At 43.7% G+C, this 21,776-nt stretch overlaps 1 protein-coding gene across 1 annotated transcript; it reads right to left on the bottom strand.

Annotated features, from left to right (window-relative positions):
* Positions 1-205: 205 nt before the first annotated feature.
* ypel2b (yippee-like 2b) lies at positions 206-15,192 on the bottom strand. Its single transcript, XM_053647135.1, is given in 6 exon segments — positions 206-4,645; positions 8,250-8,358; positions 8,638-8,681; positions 8,978-9,111; positions 9,114-9,207; positions 14,833-15,192. Coding segments are annotated over 6 exon segments (486 nt in total). The 5' UTR covers positions 14,848-15,192; the 3' UTR covers positions 206-4,555.
* Positions 15,193-21,776: the final 6,584 nt, after the last annotated feature.

Genomic DNA, 21,776 nt, shown 5'->3' with positions numbered 1-21,776 from the left:
ATGAGTAGGGGTATAACCCCGGTGAAATTCCCCCATTGGCCCTATCTCTATCACGGCCCCCTAATAATCCCCATCTCTGAATTGGCTAGATCACTCACTCTCTCCACTAATAGCTGGTGTGTGGTGGGCGTTCTGGAGCACTGTGGCTGCTGTCGCATCATCCAGGTGGATGCTACACACTAGTGGTGGTTGAGGAGATTTTGAATGCCTAGTAAAGCGCTATATAAATCTAAGGAATTATTATTATTCACTTGGAGTACTGCTCCTCTGGTCATGAAAAACAAGATTCTATGATCTGATGAACCAAGATTGAACACTGTGGCTTGTAATCTAAGCGCTACATCTACAGGAAACCAGGCTCATCAACTGACCACTTCCATTCCTACGCTGAAGCACTGTAATGTGTAATGTGATGGTACTGTGCTGATGTGGGGAGGTTTTTCATGGATACAGTTTATGCCCAAGTCTCACCCTTGCTTTAATAAATAATCTAAGGCAAGGCAACTGTAGACTTGTTCCCAAGAACTATAATCTATGCTCATCCCAGGACTCCTATTCACTACATGCTAATACTGAACATCCTTTCAACACACTTAATATGGTTTGACTTTTCTCTTCTATATCTGTACACTAACGATTTATAATCTTTTTAAAACCTAAAAGAGAATGGGTTCCCTTCTGAGTCTGGTTCCTCTCTAGGTTTTTCCCTCATCTTGTCTCAGACAGTTTTTCAGTTCCCATTGTTACCGCTGGCTTGCTCAGGTTTGGGTGAAAGTTCACCTTCCAACATGAGAATGACTCAAAACACACAACCAAGACAATGCTGAAGTGGCTTCGGTCAACGTCCTTGAGTGACCCAGTCGAGACTTGAACCTTACTGAAAATCTCTGGAGGGATCTGAAAATAGTGAGAACTTCTCTAGAGAAATGTAAGAAAATCTCCAAATGTAGGTCTTCCAAGCTTGTAGCATCAAACACTAGAAACCTTACAGCTGTAATTACTGCTAGAGTCAGTGTTTTCATAATGGATTACAAATATGGATACATTCATCCTATAGTGTCTGACTGGCTAGGAAAAAAAAAAACAACCAACCACCCCACACTCATTGTGGATTTGATGCTAAACCTTCACATCCCTCATCTAACACTGAGAGCCCTCACCATTCATCTCTCACCCTTCACAGATGGCATGATGAAATAAAGAGCAAATACATCACCCACGTTCCTTCCCACAGACGTCAAACAGGCCTCAGTTTCTGAGCTGTGTCTGTGTACGCCTGATAATACTGGACCCAGACAATGAATAACGCCAGTTCTCTCTCAACACACACACACACACACACACACACACACTCCTCCTCCGCAACTTGAGAATAGAGAAACCCAGTTGCTAGGAGACCTGATCTGCAGTGCAACTCGGAGCAAGCCCGGGACATGTGCGGCTGTAAACAAGAGCCTGGAGAACCTCGCAAAAGCAGACAGCATTGGAGTGGAGCACAGCCACAGTTTTCTTCCATTCTCATCATTTACATCGAATGGCTTCCACTAATAGTATAAGATATAAGGTATAAGCCATGCTGAGGCCCAAAGAAACCGAGGTGAAAATATGATTTATATGATTATGTGCTACATGGAGTATCTAAAAAAATAAATAAATAAACCCCACAACAAACAAGGCAACTTGCCATATCTTTTATTTTAATTTAGATCAATCTCCAGCGGTAGTTAATATATAGTCAACAATTTATAAAAGACACTAAGCTTGAAACATTTTCAAGAGTAAAAAACAAACAAACAAAAAAACAAAAAGAAAGAAAAAACGTTGCAAATATTGCACACCCAATTAGGGCTCCAGACAGAAAGCACAGTATGATATTCAGTCATAAATAACAAACCATACATGTATATTTACACTCTGAAACACACAGATCAACCTAAATAGTGATGCCTCTCATTACATGTAAGTGCTGAAATATATTAATATCTGTCATTTACAATAAGAAATAATGCATTTCACCGTAAGAGACAAAAGCTGGCCTTTTAACTCCTTAACCCTGATCTTCATCTGTGTACACAAAGACTGTCACATGCAGCATTATTGGTATTTTCATGATCTCAACTCATTTTGGTCATTTGGTATCTGGCATCACACAAACTTGGAGCTTTATGGTAATCATTGGATAATTTGATGAGTTCATGATTAATAGGAGTGAACAAAATGCATGCTGGAAATGCACAACAATGACAGCAATACATATGATACTGTATGGGATTTTATGATTATAGTTCAACAGCATATGGAACTGGTGGCTACATCCAGGGGCGTTAGCTGGACTGTTAATCATCCGGGGCTCAGCCCAGATTCTTCTCCATAAAAAAAAACAAACAAACGTTTAAAACCGTTCTTATGAATAAGACTGTTTCCATGCATTTTTGTTTTCTTGCATTTTTTCCAGCTCAGCTAGTAGTCTAAGTTTTGTTTGATGGAAGCTGTGGTAACTTAGCTGTCAATGTATGACATGATCAGAAAAAGTTGGATTTATAATAAAACTTGCCTCGGGTGTTGTCACTGTTTGTAGGACAACCAGACTGATAAAACTTGAATATAAAACTTTTTTAACTATGCTAGTTTGGTGTCTCTAGCCAAGGGGAAGCACAGCTAAGCCATAATCATTGTATGGGTTTAGCTGCTACAGTGCTTTCCTTATGCTCTGTTCATATCATGTTCACGTAAACTGGAACTCATATAGACATTTACACACCTTGTTTTCCTGCTCAGCATCAGAGGATGTTACTGTTTCAGTTTCAATCAATCAATCAATCAATCAATCAATCAAAATATTGGTGTTTATCAATTTTTCCTCACACTGACTGTGTGAGCTAGCGTTTGGCAGAATTGAGAGACTGTCAGCCAATAAGACACGAGTATATCCACGTATTTTCCTGTAAACCCTGTCTGATTGGTCTCGCCTCCGTTCAGTGAAGATATAAATTTACAACACCACCGTCTTCTTTTACTGACGTTCAGTTCCGTAGTGACAAACCGCTCCAAGAGGAGAATTATTCGGGGCTAAAGAAAAAATCTTCGAGGGTTACAGCCCTGAATGCGCAGGCCAGGTTACACCCCTGGCCACATCTATCCCAGCTCCACCCATACCAGATGTATATAAGGAGTGCTGAGTGAGTGCTTAGACAACTCAAAATACTTGTTGCCAGAGAGCTGCATCACACAACTAAGATACACATTTATGTCATGTTTGTGATATGCCTTTGTGCTGCTTATTGGAAGTACGAGTAATATAATTGGCCTAGAAAATATTACTTATCTGCCACATCCTTGTATTTAGATTTTACTTCACTAAACCCTTTTGCACACACTACATATGGATAGATGAATGAATGAAAGAAAATGGTTCGTTGTTTTTGGAAATTTTGTGTTTGTGCCACGCTGCAGCTGGTGATGTTGGTCACCGCGAGTGCCTGGCAAAGCCTGGGCCTCTCATGTCACTACAGCCTACCGACTGTTCGTGTAACTGATTATAGGTGGACGGGTTCTTTGGTTGACGTGGAGACACCAACAAGGTGTCACTGCTAACTGGCTTTAATCTCTGGAGTTAAATCTCTAAAAATGCTTGCTAGGAGGAGGCAGTATTCCAGTATTTTACCTCAGTTTCTGCACGTCCTGTGAGAAAGCTCTGAAAACCTCGTCCTCGTGCCCAGCGGTAATTCCTAAAAATATCATCACACAGCAAAAGCAGGAATAGCACAGGCGGCTAACGGCTAATGCTGAATGCAGGTTATTAGGTCCGAATAAAACACAGTGTATCCAGTTATATACACACACTGGTTAACATTCTGTTTTGTATGTAAGGGCAAAGGAGAGCTACTCAGAATGGATCAGATGTTAGTGTCTTATAAACGGTGAGACAGGGCAGTCTCATTAGAAAGCTCTGCCTGCCAATATGACTGGTTTTACCCCTCATATGGGCCTCTTTCATTGGTTGGCTCCATCAGAGGCCCATTCAGAGACCCGTCATATTGGCCCAAGCTGGCAGTGGCCAAACTCAGCTGGACTTGGGATAATCACCTTAGCACTTTCCTATATAGACTCTTTAACTCTGTGACCCCACGGCCCTGCCAAGTTTGGAACCCAGATGCACATGAACACACTGGGTTGTCTTGGGCTAACATGGTTGGGACATGCAAGTAACTAGTTTGGTGTATATATCTAGGCGAGTGTACATGTCTACACACCATTTATTGGATGTGTTCACATATTCACATGTTCATTCATTCAGCTGGGATGCACACACACACACACACACACACACACACACACACACACACACACACACACACTGTTCCTCCTCTGTACCTTGTTCAGAACCCCTGACTGTACACCTGCAACCCTGGAACTAGGAGTGTTTGTGTGTGTGTGGGAGAAATGTTAAATAGAATACAAGAGAGAAGGCGACATGAAACCAGCGTCACTTGTTTACCCACACAGCCAGCATCTGAACTGGTTCATCCATTCTCCATCACAGCTCCCTCACACCTCAGTCCCAGCCATTGTCCTTTATCATGTGGGCCAGCTCGATGATAAACTTACCCTCCTTGTACTTCTGACTGCTCTCAAAGGCATGCTCCTAAAGAGAGGTGGACACAGAGAGAGAGAACGAAAGAGAGAGAGAGAGAGAGCGCAGAATAAGGAATGGAGTATCAAAATGTGTCAGTTTCTTTATTTTTTCTCTTTTTTCCCCCTCTTTCTCAGAGACATACAAAGTATAAAGCTAGCTAGCCCACTGGGCATGTGTAAGCTCTAATGAGCTATTCAGACCTATGTTTTGGTTGCCCGGAAACCTAATTAACTAGGCTAAGAAGTGGTAGCTAAGATACACAATATAGCCAAAAGTTTGTGGACACCTGACCGTCACTCCCATATATGAGCCTTCCCCATACAAAGTTGCAAGCAACACGATTGTATAGGATGTCTCTGTATGCTGCATCATTACGATTTCCCTTCACTGACACTAAGAGGCCCAAACCTGTTCCAGCATGACAATGCCCCTGTGCACAAAACCAGCTCCATGAAGACAAGTGGCTTTGTTGTCATTTAAACCATATATAGCTGGTGCAGTACACAGTGAAACGACACGACACAGGACCACGGTGCTTCACACAACACACTAACCACATTAGACGACACAGAACTAAATAAGATCTACACATTCTACATAAAGTGTACATACAAACGTGTCCAAGCAACACAAGACAGTACTGTACCTACTAAAACAGGACAATAGGCACAGTAAGTGACAGTGTAGCTCCGACCAGTACACAGTTCTAGTACGGAAGTATCCGATATAACAGGTAGTGCGAAAAGGCAAACAAATATAATGCTATGAATATAAACATAACATACCATGACATAGTATTCAGCAGACTCACTTATACCATATGTAGACATAGCAGTTATTGAAGTAGCAGCCAGGTAAAGAGTATAGTGGTGACAAGAAATTGAATACAATATTTTTATAAGTACATTAGCAGCAGAAATACAGGTTGTCAGTACAGAAATGTGCAAAAATTGCAAGGGGAATGGGATGGTGTTCAGTTCAGTGTGTGTGTGTGCCAGTCTAGTATCTGAGTATTGAGGATTGAGTACTGAGGAGTCTGATGGCTTGTGGGAAGAAGCTGTTACACTGTCTGGCCGCGAGTGCCCGAATGCTTCGGTACCCTTTTGCAGACAGCAGGAGGGTGAAGAGTTTGTCTGAGGGGTGTGTGGGGTCATCCACAATGCTGGTGGCTATGATGGAGGGAAGAGAGACCCCAATGATCTTCTCAGCTGTCCTCACTATACGCTGCAGGGTCTTGCGATCCAATACGGAGCAATTTCCAAACCGGGCAGTGACGCCGCTGCTCAGGATGCTCTCAGTAGTTCCTCTGTAGAACAGGGTGAAGATGAGGGGTGGGAGATGGGCTTTTTTCAGACTTCACAGAAAGTAGAGACGCAGCTGGGTTTTTCTTGGTTATGGAGCTGGTGTTGAGGGACCGAGTGAGGTTCTCTGACAGGTGAACACCAAGGAATTTGGTGCTCTTGACGATCTCCACGGAGGAGCCGTCCGCTGGAGATGTTCAGCGGAGAGTGGTCGCTCCGTGCTCTCCTGAACTCAACAACCATCTCTTTTGTTTTGTACGCATTCAGAGACAGGTTGTTGGCTCTGCACCAGTCCGTTAGCTGCTGCACCTCTTCTCTGTATGCTGACTCGTCGTTCTTGCTGATGAGACCCACCACGGTCGTGTCATGGGCGAAGGCAATGTTTTTCCAAGATTGGAGTGGAAGAACTTGAGTGTCCTGCGCAGAGCCTTGACCTCAACCCCACTGAACACCTTTGGGATGAACTGTAACACTAACTGCACCCCAGGCCTCCTCACCCAACATCAGTGCCTGATCTCACTAATGCTCTCGTCTGAATGATCACAAATCCCCACAGTCACACTCCAAACTTTAAAATGTACAAACTAATCAAAAGGGGAAACAGAAACAGCTGTGGGTGATGACGACACATATGGGAAACAACCAATCACAAAAAACACACGTGGAAACACAAACAAAGTCAGTGGCAACCCGGACTCGCGTGCTGAATGCTCCAGTACTCAGTGTGAGGGGAAATTCATGACAGCTAGCTCTTCATATGCTATTTAAGTGCATAAATGCAGTTTTCCAGTTGAGAGTAAGGCTGTGTGGGACATAATTGTGTAGGCCTTCAGTGGGACTATGAGCAGCTATACCACTAAATTTAGATTCTGTTAGCTTTTGGAGGACTCTGTGATTTTATTTTTTCTGCGTTTGTTTTTTGTAATTGTAAAGCGACCTTGGGTGTGAGAAAGGCACTATATTTAACTTAAACATGTTGTTATTATTATTATTATTACTACTACTACTATTACTAAGGGAAGTAAGTGTAGGTTCATTATCCTCTTCTAACAAAGTTTTTAATGTAACACATGGTGTTTGTACCCTTGATGTGTTTAACCATGAGGTGACCGTTACTTATTGCAACGAGAGTTACACTTGTGCTGGAGTTTTTGTTTCCATATTCCTGTGTGTTGAAAAGATCATCAGTCATCCATGCATGCTAATTAATCCACGTAGTAAATACTGCCAACCAGATTGCTCCTTGGCCGATGTGTGTAGCTCAGCAGTTGTGATGTCAAGGTACGTCACAGCACCATGAAGCACATGAAGTCAAGAAACTCATACCAAAAAAAAACAACAACTTGGTTTTGTAAAAGTCAATAAAGAGTAAGATTTTTCTCTTTTTCTAGTTGTTTAATCAATTTGGTCAAATGTGTAGCTGCCAGGCAAGTACGACATCCTGGACATGTAATCCGATTTGTCCAACCGCTGACTCTAATCCAGACTTCACCTCTTATACAGTTTTACAGAAAGAAAAATGTCCCAAGAATAAGGGTTTCTCTACAGCCTACCGACCAGGTCACCTTGGACGCATTAATTGATGCGTTAATCTGAATGGCCTTATCAAAAAATCAAGGTAAACGCCTGCTTATGGATAACTTCCCTCACGTAGCTATTGACATATACTTTCAACTCAAATCACTAACTCTGAATACGTTCCTTTTTCTAGGGTAGTGGATGGCTCTGATCTGATCTGACCTGTCCATTTGACAATAACGCATCCAAACAACCTTATTAATTTATGGTCCATTCCTTAATCACGCGGTCATCTTTGGGTGCAAATGTGAGGTGTATTCGTATCTACAAGTCAGCTAATAACTTGTACAACTTAAATAACTTTTCTGCTAAATGAATAAATGTAAATGTAAATGTGTGTACAAGTCAGCTAATAACTTGTATGACAAGCCTGAACAGAAATCCAGAACCAGCAATGCATGTAAAAATATCGACAAGTGGTGCAGCTGCTGAGCAAAAATGGACACCATGTGACTTAGCGAAGAATGCAAGCCCCTTAGGGATTGACTTTAAGAGTAGACTTGCAATCTTTGCATAGCGTAACAGTAGATTGCTATTTATTCTGGGATCCTAAATCAGCTGATGCGTGTCCGTGACCGTAGCAAATCCAAATACGCTCCTGTGCTTATAAGAGACTTATGAACATACCAGAAAACAAATACAGGAATCAGTCAAATGTTTGTAAACACAAATAAGCGTGTTGCCTTGAGAGCATTTAGTGGTGTAAATATGTCTGTACATGTTCTTACACTCACATATTTCCAACCCAGTGTAGTTTTGCAGTTCTCACAGTAGATGTCTGCTACTGCGTGTAGGCCGGTGAGGAGCACTCGCTCTTCTGCTGGACCACAACCTACATTCACCCTGTTGAGAGACAGACAGATAGATACGCTGAAAAAAAAAAGCAATATGTATGAGCATATGACACTGGATAAACCTTTTGATCATATATGTTATCTACTACAGGTGCCTTACTCCAGTTCTGGAGGGCTAGATTCCAGTACAGTTTGGTAAGTACCTTGCTTTAACACATCTGATTCAAGTCACTAGTTAATGACCAGATTTTGTGGTGTGTTAGAGCAGGAAAATGTCCAAACTGTGTTGGAATTTGTTTGGAGGTAAGCATCCTTGCTATATACTTACACAGAGTTGAAAAGATAGGCTCTGCCTTGACTTCCTTGAAAGGACTAAAAGAAAAGCAATAAAACAGCTTATAAGCATCTCTTACAACAGATTTGTCTATTAAAAGCATATCTTGTCTCTGTGCAATGTGAAACAGTGACAACAAGCTGTGCAGCATCTGCTAGTCTGACCTCAACCTCTTCTGCTCTGATCATGTTTGCTCTTGCCTGCTACCACAGTTAGATATGTATTCAGTCTTCCATTTACATAATGACAAACAGTCTCTCAAACTGACTAAAAAAGTGAATAACTGAATGAAAAAAAAGTTTGGCAAGAAACTCCATACAGAAATCATGATCACCTTAGAGATGAGCTCGTCGTGGTTGGCGAGGTGTGCACGGCAGTGGATGCAGCTGTAAGTGCGGTGACAGGTGGGAAGGTAAGCCTGGAAGGTTTTGGAGCGCGTCATGGTGAGCATAGGCGGGCTTGGTGCACGTTGCACGAAGGGGCTGCCGGCCCAAGACGGCTCGCACGGGAAACAACGCAACACACACGTGAGGGCCGTGGTGGTGCGTGGGGTGGGACACACACCTGTGGAGAACAGCAGGCCTTTACATGTGTCTTGTTTAACACACAGCACTCTTCTTGCAGAGCGTGCACACACATGAGAAGAGAGATCAAAAAACTTAACTAGATGCATGTTGTGGATAGCAAGAGGCATAGAAAACAGTTACAGAGAGAGGTACACACAAGAGAGGGCGCAAAAAACTAAACTAGATGCATGTTAGGTACACAGAAAAAAATTAGATACATAGAGAAGGAGAGTGAAACGGAGAAATACAGTGGGAAAGAGAAACACAGATATAGAAAGAGTGAGACAGGCAGCTAGGGCTGGTGAGAATACTGAGATAAGCAGCCAAGATCTGTCAAGAGATGACAATAAAAACTGACTGGTCACTTTAATAGGAACACCTTTATACCAGCTCATGCACTTATCCAATCAGTCAATAATGTGGCAGCAGCACAATGTAAAAGACCATGCAGATACAGGTCAAGAGCTTCAGGTAATGTTCTCATCAAATACCAGAATCAGACTGTGTCATGGTTGTTGGCCATACACAGTGATAGCTCAGTGGTTATGATGTTGGCCTATTGACCAGAAGGTTGAGAGTTCAAATCCCAGCACTAGCAAGCTGCCACTGCTGGGCCCTTGAGCAAAGCCCTTAACCCTCAACTGCTCAGTTGTATAAATGAGATAAATGTAAGTCGCCCTGGATAAGGGCATCTGCCCACATTAAATGTAAACGTGTCAACAGCATGAATCTGTAGACATAACCTATCTTGTGCCAACAGTTAGGGATTGGGAATGTTTTCTTTGCACACATTGGGGCCCCTTAATACCATTCAAGCATCATTTAAATGGCTTAAAATAGCTTATCGGAGTATTGCTGCTGACCTCATGCATCCATTTATGGTCACAATTGACCCATCTAATAAGGGCTACTTCCAGCATACTTCAATTGGCAGATCTGAATCCAATAGGGCAACTTTGTGACATTAACACGGACCAGAATCTCAAAGAAACTCTTTCAACAGCTTGTGGAATCCATGCCAGAAAAAACTGAAGTTGTTCTGTAGCAAAGGAGGTCCTGTCCATTATTAATATAGTGTTCCCAGTAAAATGGCCACTGAGTATATAGTTATAAGACTGTAGGAATATGTTTTGAGAGGCAGATCCACAGTAGCCACAGTGAGCTGTGGGTAACAATTATGTCAGCCTGTGGAAATGGAGAGATTTTTCTGGTCAGTTGGTGGAAACACACAGCAATGATAAAAGCATCTATGCAGTGAATAAATGTAAATATATGTAACAGTAAATGTAAATGCTGAGATCTCTGCAGCAGGAGAGGACACTGGGTCTAGGAATCAATGCTTCTGTGGGCTCTGAGTGGAAAAGCAACTCTTGTGTTCCCTCTATTGTTACCCAGGAAAGGCGTGGGCATAAAGAGTCCACTGAGAGCTTGCATACACACACTTGCACACAGACAGTAGTCTCCCACATGCAGTCGCACAAACTGATGCATTCACAAACAAACGTACTGGCATGAACGACCTGCTGTGTACCCAGTATGCCCTGAGCTGAACACTATAAGGGTATTTCAGGACGCAGCCAATCCAGAGCCCTACCTACACTTGTGTTTCTTTACAGTTTAGCATTGAAATATTAGCTGCCCAATAGTATGCTCTCAGGCAACACACAGAAAAATAAGTGTTTTTGTTGGTATAATAAGATTACTGATGAAAATGCAGTATGACGTTGTATGTACAGAAAAAAAATAGCAACCTTTTTAGTAGCAATTAATTTGGAAAATTCATAATATTTTCATAATGTTTTAGGAAACTTAAGTACTGTCCCCAGAGATCCTCTGCCAACAAAAACATCCGCTAGTGCAGAACCATGAAATGAGATTAAAAGGAAAATGTGGTGTGGTTAATGAGGATGGGCAGATTTTATTAAATCCTCTCCAATCAATTTAATCAAATTCACTCTGAACTAAAATGAGAGGAAAACGTAATAATCTATTGCTAAAATCGGAAACCGACTCTGACCTAGGTTGAAATGATCACAGCAGTATGGAACGAAGGCCTGCCATGATTTTACTTTTGGATGATTTGACGATGATTTGATGATTTGACTTTTTTGATGATTTCATGTCTTCTGATACAGAGTGCCTTTAAGATTCTCTTCCAAAACATTCAGTGTGTGCTTCCACAACACTACTAATGGACACATATTTGCTAGTGGAGAACATCAGTGTCATACCACATCAAAAGAAACAAGCCCTGATCTGTTTTTGGGCTTCATACGCTCAGTGACTTCTAACAATCCTGATTCCACAGTGACGTCTGGATATGACTAAAAGCCATCACTGAACCATCCTGTCTGCCTGTGTTTTCTCAGTTCCTGCTCCAACACATGATCCTGTTTTCCAGCACCAATCCTTACTTACAAATGTGTGAAAGTGTAGTGACTCAGGGCTGCAAGAGGCAAAGCACAGACACACGAGACCAAAGTAAGGGAAAACTTGGTGCTTATTTATTGGCATGAGGTGGTTTGGGAAGGGAGTGGGGAGTGAAATGCCAAATCGTGGAGATCTGCACGATCACTGTCTCGGTCCGGGGTGAGTGAAATGAGGCTGAGCAGAAGCGCGACGTGACCCAGGAGGCTGGGAGGCAGTGACGCGATGGGAGTCAGCCAGGGAGCGATGTCGTCCTTGCAGTCTTTGTTGTCTGCTGAAAACAAAGAAACAGCCATCAGCATTACCATATGGGGAGAACGTGCTCACCTGGCTGTCTCTGAAGCCCCACTTTTATACTCTGCCATCGTCTCCCCGAGGGTATAGAGGTGCCACGGCACTCATCCTCTTCCAGCCTTGTGTGAGTCTGCTGCCCCACCTTATAGCCACAAGCTACTGTGCTGTCCAAAACACCGGGGTTCTGAAGGAGAGCTGTCCTTTCAGCACCATTTCAGTGGCCATGAAAGGAGTGATAATCTGTTGATGTGCGCAGGCTGTAGCGCCGCCCTTCACAGTACCCCACCTCAGCCCCAAGGGTATTGTCACTGGGTGTTGGGCCCACAGGGCATGTCAGCATGATTTCCATGTTGGGCTCCTGCTCGGTGTACTACCTGGAACAAGAAGTCCTGCAATGAAAGGAACCATCGCGTTACCCTGGCGTTGGTTTCCTTTGCCTTGGCCATCCACTGCAGAGGAGTGTGGTCGGTGACTAGGGTGAAGTGTTGGCCTGCCAGATAGTAACGCAGCTCCTCGATGACCCACTTAATTGCAAGGGTTTCTCTTTCCACTGCAGCGTACTTCCTCTCGGCTAGGGACAGCTTCCTGCTGATGTACATTACCGGGTGCTCTTCTCCTCCAAAGGTCTGTGAGAGGACGGCACCCAGGCCTTCCTCTGAAGCGTCTGTGTACACTATAAAGGGGCGGTTGAAAGTGGGGTTCCTCAGCACTGGGGCGCTAGTGAGTGCTCGTTTCAGGGCCTGGAACACCTCCTATGTCTCAGCTGTCCACCCCACTCGGTCTGGCTGTCCCTTCTTTGTTATGTCTGAGAGGGGACTAGAGAAGAGAAGTTACAGTAATATTATACTATACCCAAGAAAGAACTAACCCTGTTTCTTTGTCGTGGGTTGCGGGTAGCCTTTAACTGCGTCTCTCTTTTTTTCCTGAGGTTTAAGCAGGTCACAGCCGATACAATACCACAGGTACTGTGCCTCGGTCAGCCCCAGATGGCACGTTTTTGGGTTGGCCATCAGCCCTGCCTTCCAGAACTCTCTTAGTACCTTCCTGAGATGGAATAGATGGTCTGACCAGGTGGTGGAGTGAATTACCAGGTTGTCCAGGAACGTGGCTGTGTATTGGTGTATTGGCAGACGATATCCATCAGCCTTTCGAATGTTCCATGAAGGCCGAAGGGGAGAACCCTGTACTGCAGTGGCCACAGGCGGTGCTCAAGGCTGTTTTTCTTTAGCATCCGTGGCTAGTGCGACTTGCCAGTAACCTTTGGTGAGATCGAGGGTGGAGATGAACCAGGCTCTCCGCAGCCAGGTCATCCACTCAGGGCAGGGGGTAGCTGTCAAATTCTGATATTGCGCTGATATTGCACAGTCTCCAGTTTCCGTCAGACTTTGGTACAACCACGATGGGGCTGGACCAGGGGCTAGAGAATTCTTCAATGATCCCATCCCGTAGCATTCATCCCACTTCTTCCACACAGTAGGGCCGCTGCCTTACCACCATTCCCGGAGGTGTTTTGTTCTCGTGGTGGTCCAGATGAGTCATCCTGTGGGTGGAGGAGAAAATGTCGGTGAACTGGTCCACCAGCTCCATCAGCTGCTGGCACTGCGTGGGGCTGAAGTCTTCTCCTCAATGGACCAGGGTATGCTCATTGGGATCTGTGTACATGGCAGCGAAAGCAGACGCCACTGTAGCTAATTCAACCCATTTTTTAAAAGAGATTAAAGTGACATAATTGGGTGTCTGCATGCTTACCAGGCTGTCGCAGGCGTTAGTTCATGGGACCCACCCTCTCGAGGACTGTGTATAGGCCTTGCCAGCGAGCCAGGAACTTGCATGAGGCGGTGGGTAGCAGGAGAAGTAACTGGTTGCCGGGCTGGAACTCCCGTGGCTGTGCTGGCCGGCTGTATGTCTTCTGCTGTTCCTTCTGTGCAGTCTCCATTTTGCTGTCGGCCAATCGGTGTCACTCTGTCAATCCAATCTTGCATGTCCTGGACGAACTCAATGTGTGAGCAGAACGGGGAGGGCTGTTCCTCCCACACCTCCTGGGACACATCCAACATTCCCAGAGGACGCTGTCCGAAGAGAAGTTAGAAGGGAGCAAAACCTGTGGATGCTTGTCGGCACTCTCAGACGGCGAAGAGGACATAGGGCAGTTCCATCCATCTGTGTGTGGTAGACGGACGTCCTCAGGTGTTTACCCTGCAATAGACAGCTCAATCATTAGTTTTCATGTGAATGGCATAACATGGTCTGTTAGGATGTCTTTGAGGATCCCCACCCAGTTGAACAGGAGCATAAGCTCTTTTGTAATGTAGCAGGGGGTGGCTTTCCATAGTGGTACCAATCTAGGGGTATCTGGTGGCATAGTCCATGATAACCATAATGTATTCATGACCCCAGGGGGATTTTGGGAGGGGCCCTATGAGGTCCATGTCAATTCGCTCGAAAGGGATGCCAATGATGGGGAGTGGAATGAGGGGGCGGGTGAGGGCTTCTGTGGGCGAGTGCACTGGCACTGGGGGCACTGTCAGCAAAAAGCCCAGATTTCTGTGTCCATTCCGGGTCAGAGGAACCGGTCTTTTAACTTTTCCATGGTGCTCCTGGCCCCCCCAAGTACCCGCAGAGTGGCTGAGCGTGGGCCGGGTTTTTGACCTGGGGACCACCATAAGGTCGACAAGTTGACCCCGGTATTTGGTATTTGTGATAAAGCAACCCATTTCGCACCAGGAAATATGATGTTGGGAGCCTTTGATCTGGGTTTTGCATGACAACTTCTACCTGTTGCACCTGGGGCCAGCTACGCCTAAGTCGGTCGCCCTCTTTCTGTTCGCGCCCAAAGTTCCCCTCTCGTGTTGCCTGTTGAAACTTAAAAGAAACAGGGTTATTAGGTGTGTATATATCTCACCTTCTGTACTGGCATTCCCTCCTTCCTGGGCTATGTAGGCCTGCCGGACCCGCGTTGCTGTAGGCGGCTTCTTCTTCCGGTGAACCCTGGTGGCTGTGGGGAACCCTAGCTAATCCCTCCTGAGAAGTAGTGGGACTGGCAGCTCCGGGATCAGGCCCACAAGGAGGGGCCATGTACCGGTGTGGCTTTTTATCTGTATTTCTGCAGCAGGGACCAGATGCACATCACCATGCAAACATGTTACTGCGATTGTTCCTCTTCTTTTAGCCACTCTGGTCATGAATGTGGGCTAAGGTCACCGTGCTCCCCGAATCCAGTAGAGCCGTGAAAGGTCAACCGTCCTCTTCCACTTGTAGGGTGGGTGTTCTGGGAGGGTCTGTCTTGTGGAGGGTACATCCTGCCAACCAAGATTTGCTGACCGTTTGTGGAGGCGCTAGGTCCATCTTGGTGGGCATGGGCTTGTCCCGGGGAAATGTATAGGTAGGGCAGTTTGCATTTTCTCTCCTCTCCCCTGATTGGTTCCTCTCAGGGTGGCATGGTGGGAAAGCTTGGGGCCGGGCTAAGTTGCCTGTTCGTCGCCTTTCCCTGCTGAATTCTAGGATGTCCAGTGCACAATCAAGGGCCTCTAGCATCACTCCGGGGTTGCTGGGGGTCTTCATGCCTATAGCTTTCCACTCCTCAGGTGGCAGAGCACTCAGCAACCTGTCCATGGCCACCCTTTTAGCCACTTCTATCGCGGCGCGTTGCTCTGGCTGTAGCCATCATTTTGTGGTGCGCAGTAGAGTGTCCGCCGCTTGGGTGGGGGACAGACCACAACAAACTTGGATCTCGCTTTTTAGGGTGTTATAGTCTTCGGCCTCAGTGAGTGAGAGGACGTAGTAGGCTTTTTGTGTTTCCCAAGAGAGAAGAGGAGTGAAGATCCATTCAGCTTCTGCCCATACTTCCCACTGGGCAACTCGCACAAAGGCTAGGAGATAGGCTTCGACGACATCTCTGGAGTTCAAATTCAAATTCAGCAGCAGACACTTATTGCTTAGTGCTTATTTATTGGTGTGAGATGGTTTGGGAAGGGAGTGGGGATTGAAATGCCAAATTGTGGCGCTCTACATGGTCTCATTCCGGGGTGTGTAAAGTGAGGCTGATTAGAGGCGTGACGTGACCCAGGGAGCGGTCTCTTCAGCTGGGAGGCAGTGACCCGGTGAGAGTCAGCCAGGGAGAGGTGATGTCCTCGTAATCTTTGTTGTCTGCTGAAAACAAAGAAACAGGTATCAGCATTACCATACGAGGAGAATGTGCTCACCTGGCCGTCTCTGAGGCCCCCTTTTATACTCTGCCATCGTCTCCCTGAGGGTATCGAGCTGCTGTGGCACTCATCCTCTTCCAGCCATGTGTGATTCTGCTGCCCCGCCTTATAGCCACGTGCTGCCATGCTGTCCAAAACACCGGGGGTGCTGAAGGGGAGTTGTCCTTTCACCACCATTTCAGTGACCGTGTGAGGAGCGATAATCCGTTAATGTGCATGGGCTGTAGCTCCGCCATCACAGAAAGGAAAAATCAGTAGCTCTGTGCTGAAATGGTTTGGGTCCACTTGTCTACTTAGAGGGAAGTGTTACTGCAAATGAATAAAACATTTCTGACTTTATAGTATGATGAAACATTTCCTGATGAGAGTGCTCTCTTCTTCCAGAATGACTTCACCCCATCTACAGGGCACAAGGGCTTGCTGAATGTTTTGATGAGTATGAAAATGATGTAAATGATATGCTCACAGTAACCAGACCTCTATTAGCTGTCGACCTTATGGGTATGGATATGGGTTTTTCAGTGGCTGATGATGATGATGCAGATATTAACAAAGTAGTAACCAATAGCTGATATGATGATGATGATCATATCAGAACAATATAATAACAATAAATTAAGATAGCATCCATCTATCCATCCATTTCCATACTGCTTGTCCTATACAGGGTCATAGGAAACCTGGAACCTATACTAGGAGACTTGGGGCACAAGGCTGAGAAACACCCTGGACGGGGTGCCAACCCATCGCAGGGCACATTCACACACACACCCATTCACACACTATGGACAATTTGGCAATGCCAGTCCGCCTACAAGGAAATCACAGTACATTTACGGTGTTTGGCAGATGCCCTTATCCAGAGCAACTTACATTTCTCTCATTTTTATACAACTGAGCAGTTGATGGTTAAGGGCCTTGCTCAATGGCCCAACAGTGTCAGCTTGGTGGTGCTGGGATTTGAACTCATGACCTTTCGATCAGTAGACCAACATCTTAACAATCTATATGATGATAACTTAATCTGTCTTTAAAATAAATGCCACTTGGTTTAACATGGTGGGGGGCATGGTGACTTAGTGGTTAGCACGTTTGCCTCCGTGGTTGGGGGTTCTCCCAGTTTCCTCTGGGTACTCCGGTTTCCTCCCCAAGTCCAAAGACATGCACTGTAGACTGACTGGCATCTCTAAATTGTTCATTTTGTGTGAATGGGTGTGTAGCATGTGAATGTGAGTGCAATTGTGCCCTGTCCAGGGTGTCCCACACCTTGTGCACCCTAACCCAACGATAGGCTCCAGGCGATGATTTGATGTGCATTGTAATGTAGTAAAAAATTCAATCTATTTAAGTGCGCCTTAAGTGTCCAAAGACTCTTTTGGGCCACTGTACATAAGCATTAGTAACAATAGTAAGTTTATTTTTGTTACCATTATGCATGATCACCTTTTATCTAAGTGGTAGTTTTGTGGTTCGAGTGAATTATAAACTAAATATGGTCATAAATGATAAACACGTTTTATAAAAATTTATTTTTAAATTAAATTAAATTGCATTTTGACAATCTCAGCATTAACTCCATATACATTTTTACTAAATCAGTTTTTATCAATATATAATTAATTTTTGATACATTCAACTCTCATACAGCAGAGACAACTGGCCCTTATTCTGAGCATCAATGTTTAGCACAACAGCATCTCAGAACAACAACAGCCCATCACAAACCCCAACCCCACCCTGCCACACACACAAACACAAACACACACACACACACACACACTCTCCAGTCATGCTCACAAAACAATCTATAAAAACGTACAAATCAAAGTATAAAATCTAAGCTACTTCAATTTTATTCACAGTCCTGCCTCTCTTCCATGAGTTACACCTCAGTAAGCGGCTGATGCAGTGGTGATGGGTGGTGCAGTCTGCACTGTGTACGCTCCTGCCGAGCACAACAACCTTCCTTATGTAACCGGAGCAGCACTGTCCGTAGAAATAACAACAGCAAGGAGGGCAGAGTATGCATGTCCTCATGTTCCACCCATCACTGCAGAGGAAGCGAGACAAGCCTTAAAGCCTTGAAAAGCAATTCTCACAACCATTACACTCGGTCATAGCGACAAGAGGACACAAGGTGCAATATATTTGCATTGGGGTAAAAGTGTCATCTACGTTATGGATGTTAATATGAAACATACAGATTTCCTCTTTCTGCCGGTCTGAATGTGCTTTATTAATGACAGGCCATAAAACTAAGGTCACATGAAGTTCAGTGTTGTGTCTGCTCCATACTGAATAAACAGGGGTGTAAACTCTCCCACTGCTTCAATTCAGGCTAAAGAAACCAATATAACAACTAGGAAGTTCATCCCTTCAGATATGAGACCATATTCAGATTTGGAGAACACAGGATACAAAAAAAAAAAAACACTTCTAAGGCTACAGAGAGCAATGTGAGTTAACGGCACATCTCCCTAACAGCAGAATGAGAGATGAACACCTCCGGGCTTCAGACTCCTCCAATAAAGTCACACCGCAAGCTTAGCGAAAGAGTTTCATTAGACAGTCCCTTCAGGATTTTGCGATTGCTGAAATTAATGCAAAATGAAGGAAGCTCTGCAATATTCGGAGGAGCATGCAATTTTTAAAATTACCACAGAAAAAAACTCTACAAGTCGCATCAGCAGCAAAATCAAGCAGCAATCACGAAAAACTCATCCTGCATGCACTGATTAGACATGTTTTATTTCGTTACATTCTTATGCACAGCTTTTGTTTCGGTATATACTGCTAACAGAATGGATCACACAAACATTACACAAACACGGTCATTAATTATTTTACTTTTATAATACAGAACGTATTAATCAGCTGAAAATTTACCCCTAAAGCACTTATTCGGGTAATGCTTATTTTTGCTGTACTGAAATGCATCACATCGAGACACCACTGTCTCGTATCAACTTTGAATTCTGTGCGTCGTTACACCCCTAATAAAGATGCTGAAAGTGACACAGCTGAAGAATTAGTTTTACGTCTTCTTTTATAGAGAACAGCAACATTCACTTTTCCTATATTTTTCATGTTTATCTATTCTGGCCATTTCTGAACCTGTGTGTCTGGGTGTGGAGGAGGCTGAGAGACACTTTTGCCTCTTTTTGGATTTGGGTTGTAGGTCAGCCGGCAGTGTGTTTTAGGCTTGGGACAAATGACGACAGTATTGCCGATAGATTCCAACTATCGGAATGTCTATTAAGGTGGACGATTCAAATGTCGGAAAACATAGTACCTTCATCCCCACCCAGTCAGACATCATCTGACAAATAGCTCCTGTGCATGGTCACGCTTTGTTAAACAGTGGCTGTCCATCATGAGTCAATTAACTAGGCTAGCTGCCAGCTAACCTTAATTCCATCCCGTCCAATGACGGACTGATAATGATATGCCTTTCTTTCATATCAGTTTGTGTAGGGTTGAAACGCATGGCATGTTAAAATGATGAGGTACCACTATATATTTTTATTTTCATTGCAAGATTATCCTAACAGAAACTGGGAACATTTGCAAATAAATATAATCAATTTACCCTGTGTTTACTTTCTTTACTGACACAGACGAAAATGAAAAGACTGCATCAATTCAAGCTCAGCTTTGGGAAGGGAAACAACAGGGGACACAATGAGACTGACAGAAAAAGAAAAAGAGAAGATGATGGAGATGAGAGAGGAAGAGCAGGTACTACCCACTGTGCCTGGGATACAATTAGCATTATGTTACTGTGCTGTTTAACACAAACACACACTGACCTGATCTCATTCAAACAATATAGGCCTAATTACCACAGAGATACATGTTCTTTGGTAATTACAGTGAAGCCTTTAGGTTCAATTCAATTTCATAAGTATAGTACTATTATATAGATATCACTTTGTATAAAACACATTTTTCCTACGTTTATATACTGCTTAAGACACATTTTTATAATTCAAATCCAAAATGATGCAAACTCAAACACAAAGATTAAATAAAGGTGTTTTTATTTTTACTACACTTCGGCAGGAGACACAGGTGATGAGTCACAAAGAACGGGACAAGCAGCAAATACAGACGGAGAGAGAGAAGAAAGACTAGAAGACGACGGAGAGAGAAAAGAACAGAAATATTGTAATGCTGAAGGCAGAGAGACAAGAAGAGATGAGAAACAGGGAGTGGGTTATGGAGAGCAGACAGATCCAGAAAAAGAGGCTGAGAAGAAAGAGCACAGAAGACATAAAAGGAAAAGACTCAGAGAGACCACAGAAGCAGAGCAATACTTGAGTAGACCAGGCTGAGAGGAGAGGTGATAGAGCTGAGGCCAGTCACATTTCTACAGGAATTTGATCCAGCCCACTGACATGGTTTTAAAGCTATTATTATCCAACGTCTTAAAGTGCACATATGTCGATCGGGGAAATCAATATTTTTCGCCCACCAACCCTGCTAGCAAACTTACTTTTTGGACCTCGATATTTTTTAAACCCTGCATACGGCCATGATGTTAACTGCTTTGTATAAAAGCTCAGGTCAGGTTTTCCTCATGTCTAATCTCTTCTATTGAAGCATGTGTTCAGTAGGGCTGCAACTAATGATTATTTTCATAATCGATTAGTTGACTGATTATTTTTTCGATTAATCGATTAATCGGATAGGGCGGGGCAAACTTTCAGTACCCTTTTTTTTGTTGTTTATTTAAAATAAAATCCACAAACTGAGTGTTACAAATATAAACATCAGACTAAAACTTTACACAACTGTTTGTCCAAAACAGAAAATAACTCAATACAAACATACACACACATACACCAGAGTATATATTTTTTTTATATATTTCATAATATATAATTTAGGACTGTAGTTTAATTCATTGCTTTTTGTGCATCCATAAAAAATAATGGGAAAAGAAAAAGAAAAAAAATAATACAATTTTTTAATTTTTATAAAATATACAAAATTTTATAGTACTTATGCATAATTTTTTTATGGACAAAAATCACTGAATTAAACTACAGTCCTAAATTAATAATAAAAACTCACTTTCACTGCACCTTGTGGTTTCTGTTACTCGCTGCCTTTAGTCATATTATTTTACTTGTGTTTACTTTTGATCATAATGTTTTAATTAGACATTACAGATCTTACTCGCGCTCCCACACGCTACACTGCGCGTGATCAGCAACGTGGCCTCGTTACTAACACATCACTTCCGTTATAATAAACGACAGAATTTACACTGCAAGCGTGCAAATACAACATATAATGATAATAAACTTAAATGAAACTAAACCTTTAAAGCAGCTCACACCAGTTTCCCCTGCCCCTTATACACAGTGAAGTATTTTGGATATAAACATGTTTGTGCTCTTGCAGCACTGTTTGATCTCCGTGGTGTTTAATTTAAAATGCTCCCTGCCTTAGAGGACGGTCGCCATCAGTCACGTGACGATTTCACCCCCGTCTGATGGTGACTGAGGTCATGTTGGGAATAAAAGGCAACGCTGACAGAAAGTAAACTGAAGAAAGCCATTGTCTGTGACTCGGGTGTCTGCTCATGCTAGCTTGCGTATGACGTCATGCGCCGTCAACTAGGAAGCGGCTTATA

This window comes from Ictalurus furcatus, chromosome 17 (assembly GCF_023375685.1).
Source record: "Ictalurus furcatus strain D&B chromosome 17, Billie_1.0, whole genome shotgun sequence".
In the NCBI taxonomy this organism is placed as follows: domain Eukaryota; kingdom Metazoa; phylum Chordata; class Actinopteri; order Siluriformes; family Ictaluridae; genus Ictalurus; species Ictalurus furcatus.
This window is presented reverse-complemented; position numbering and strand designations above follow the sequence as displayed.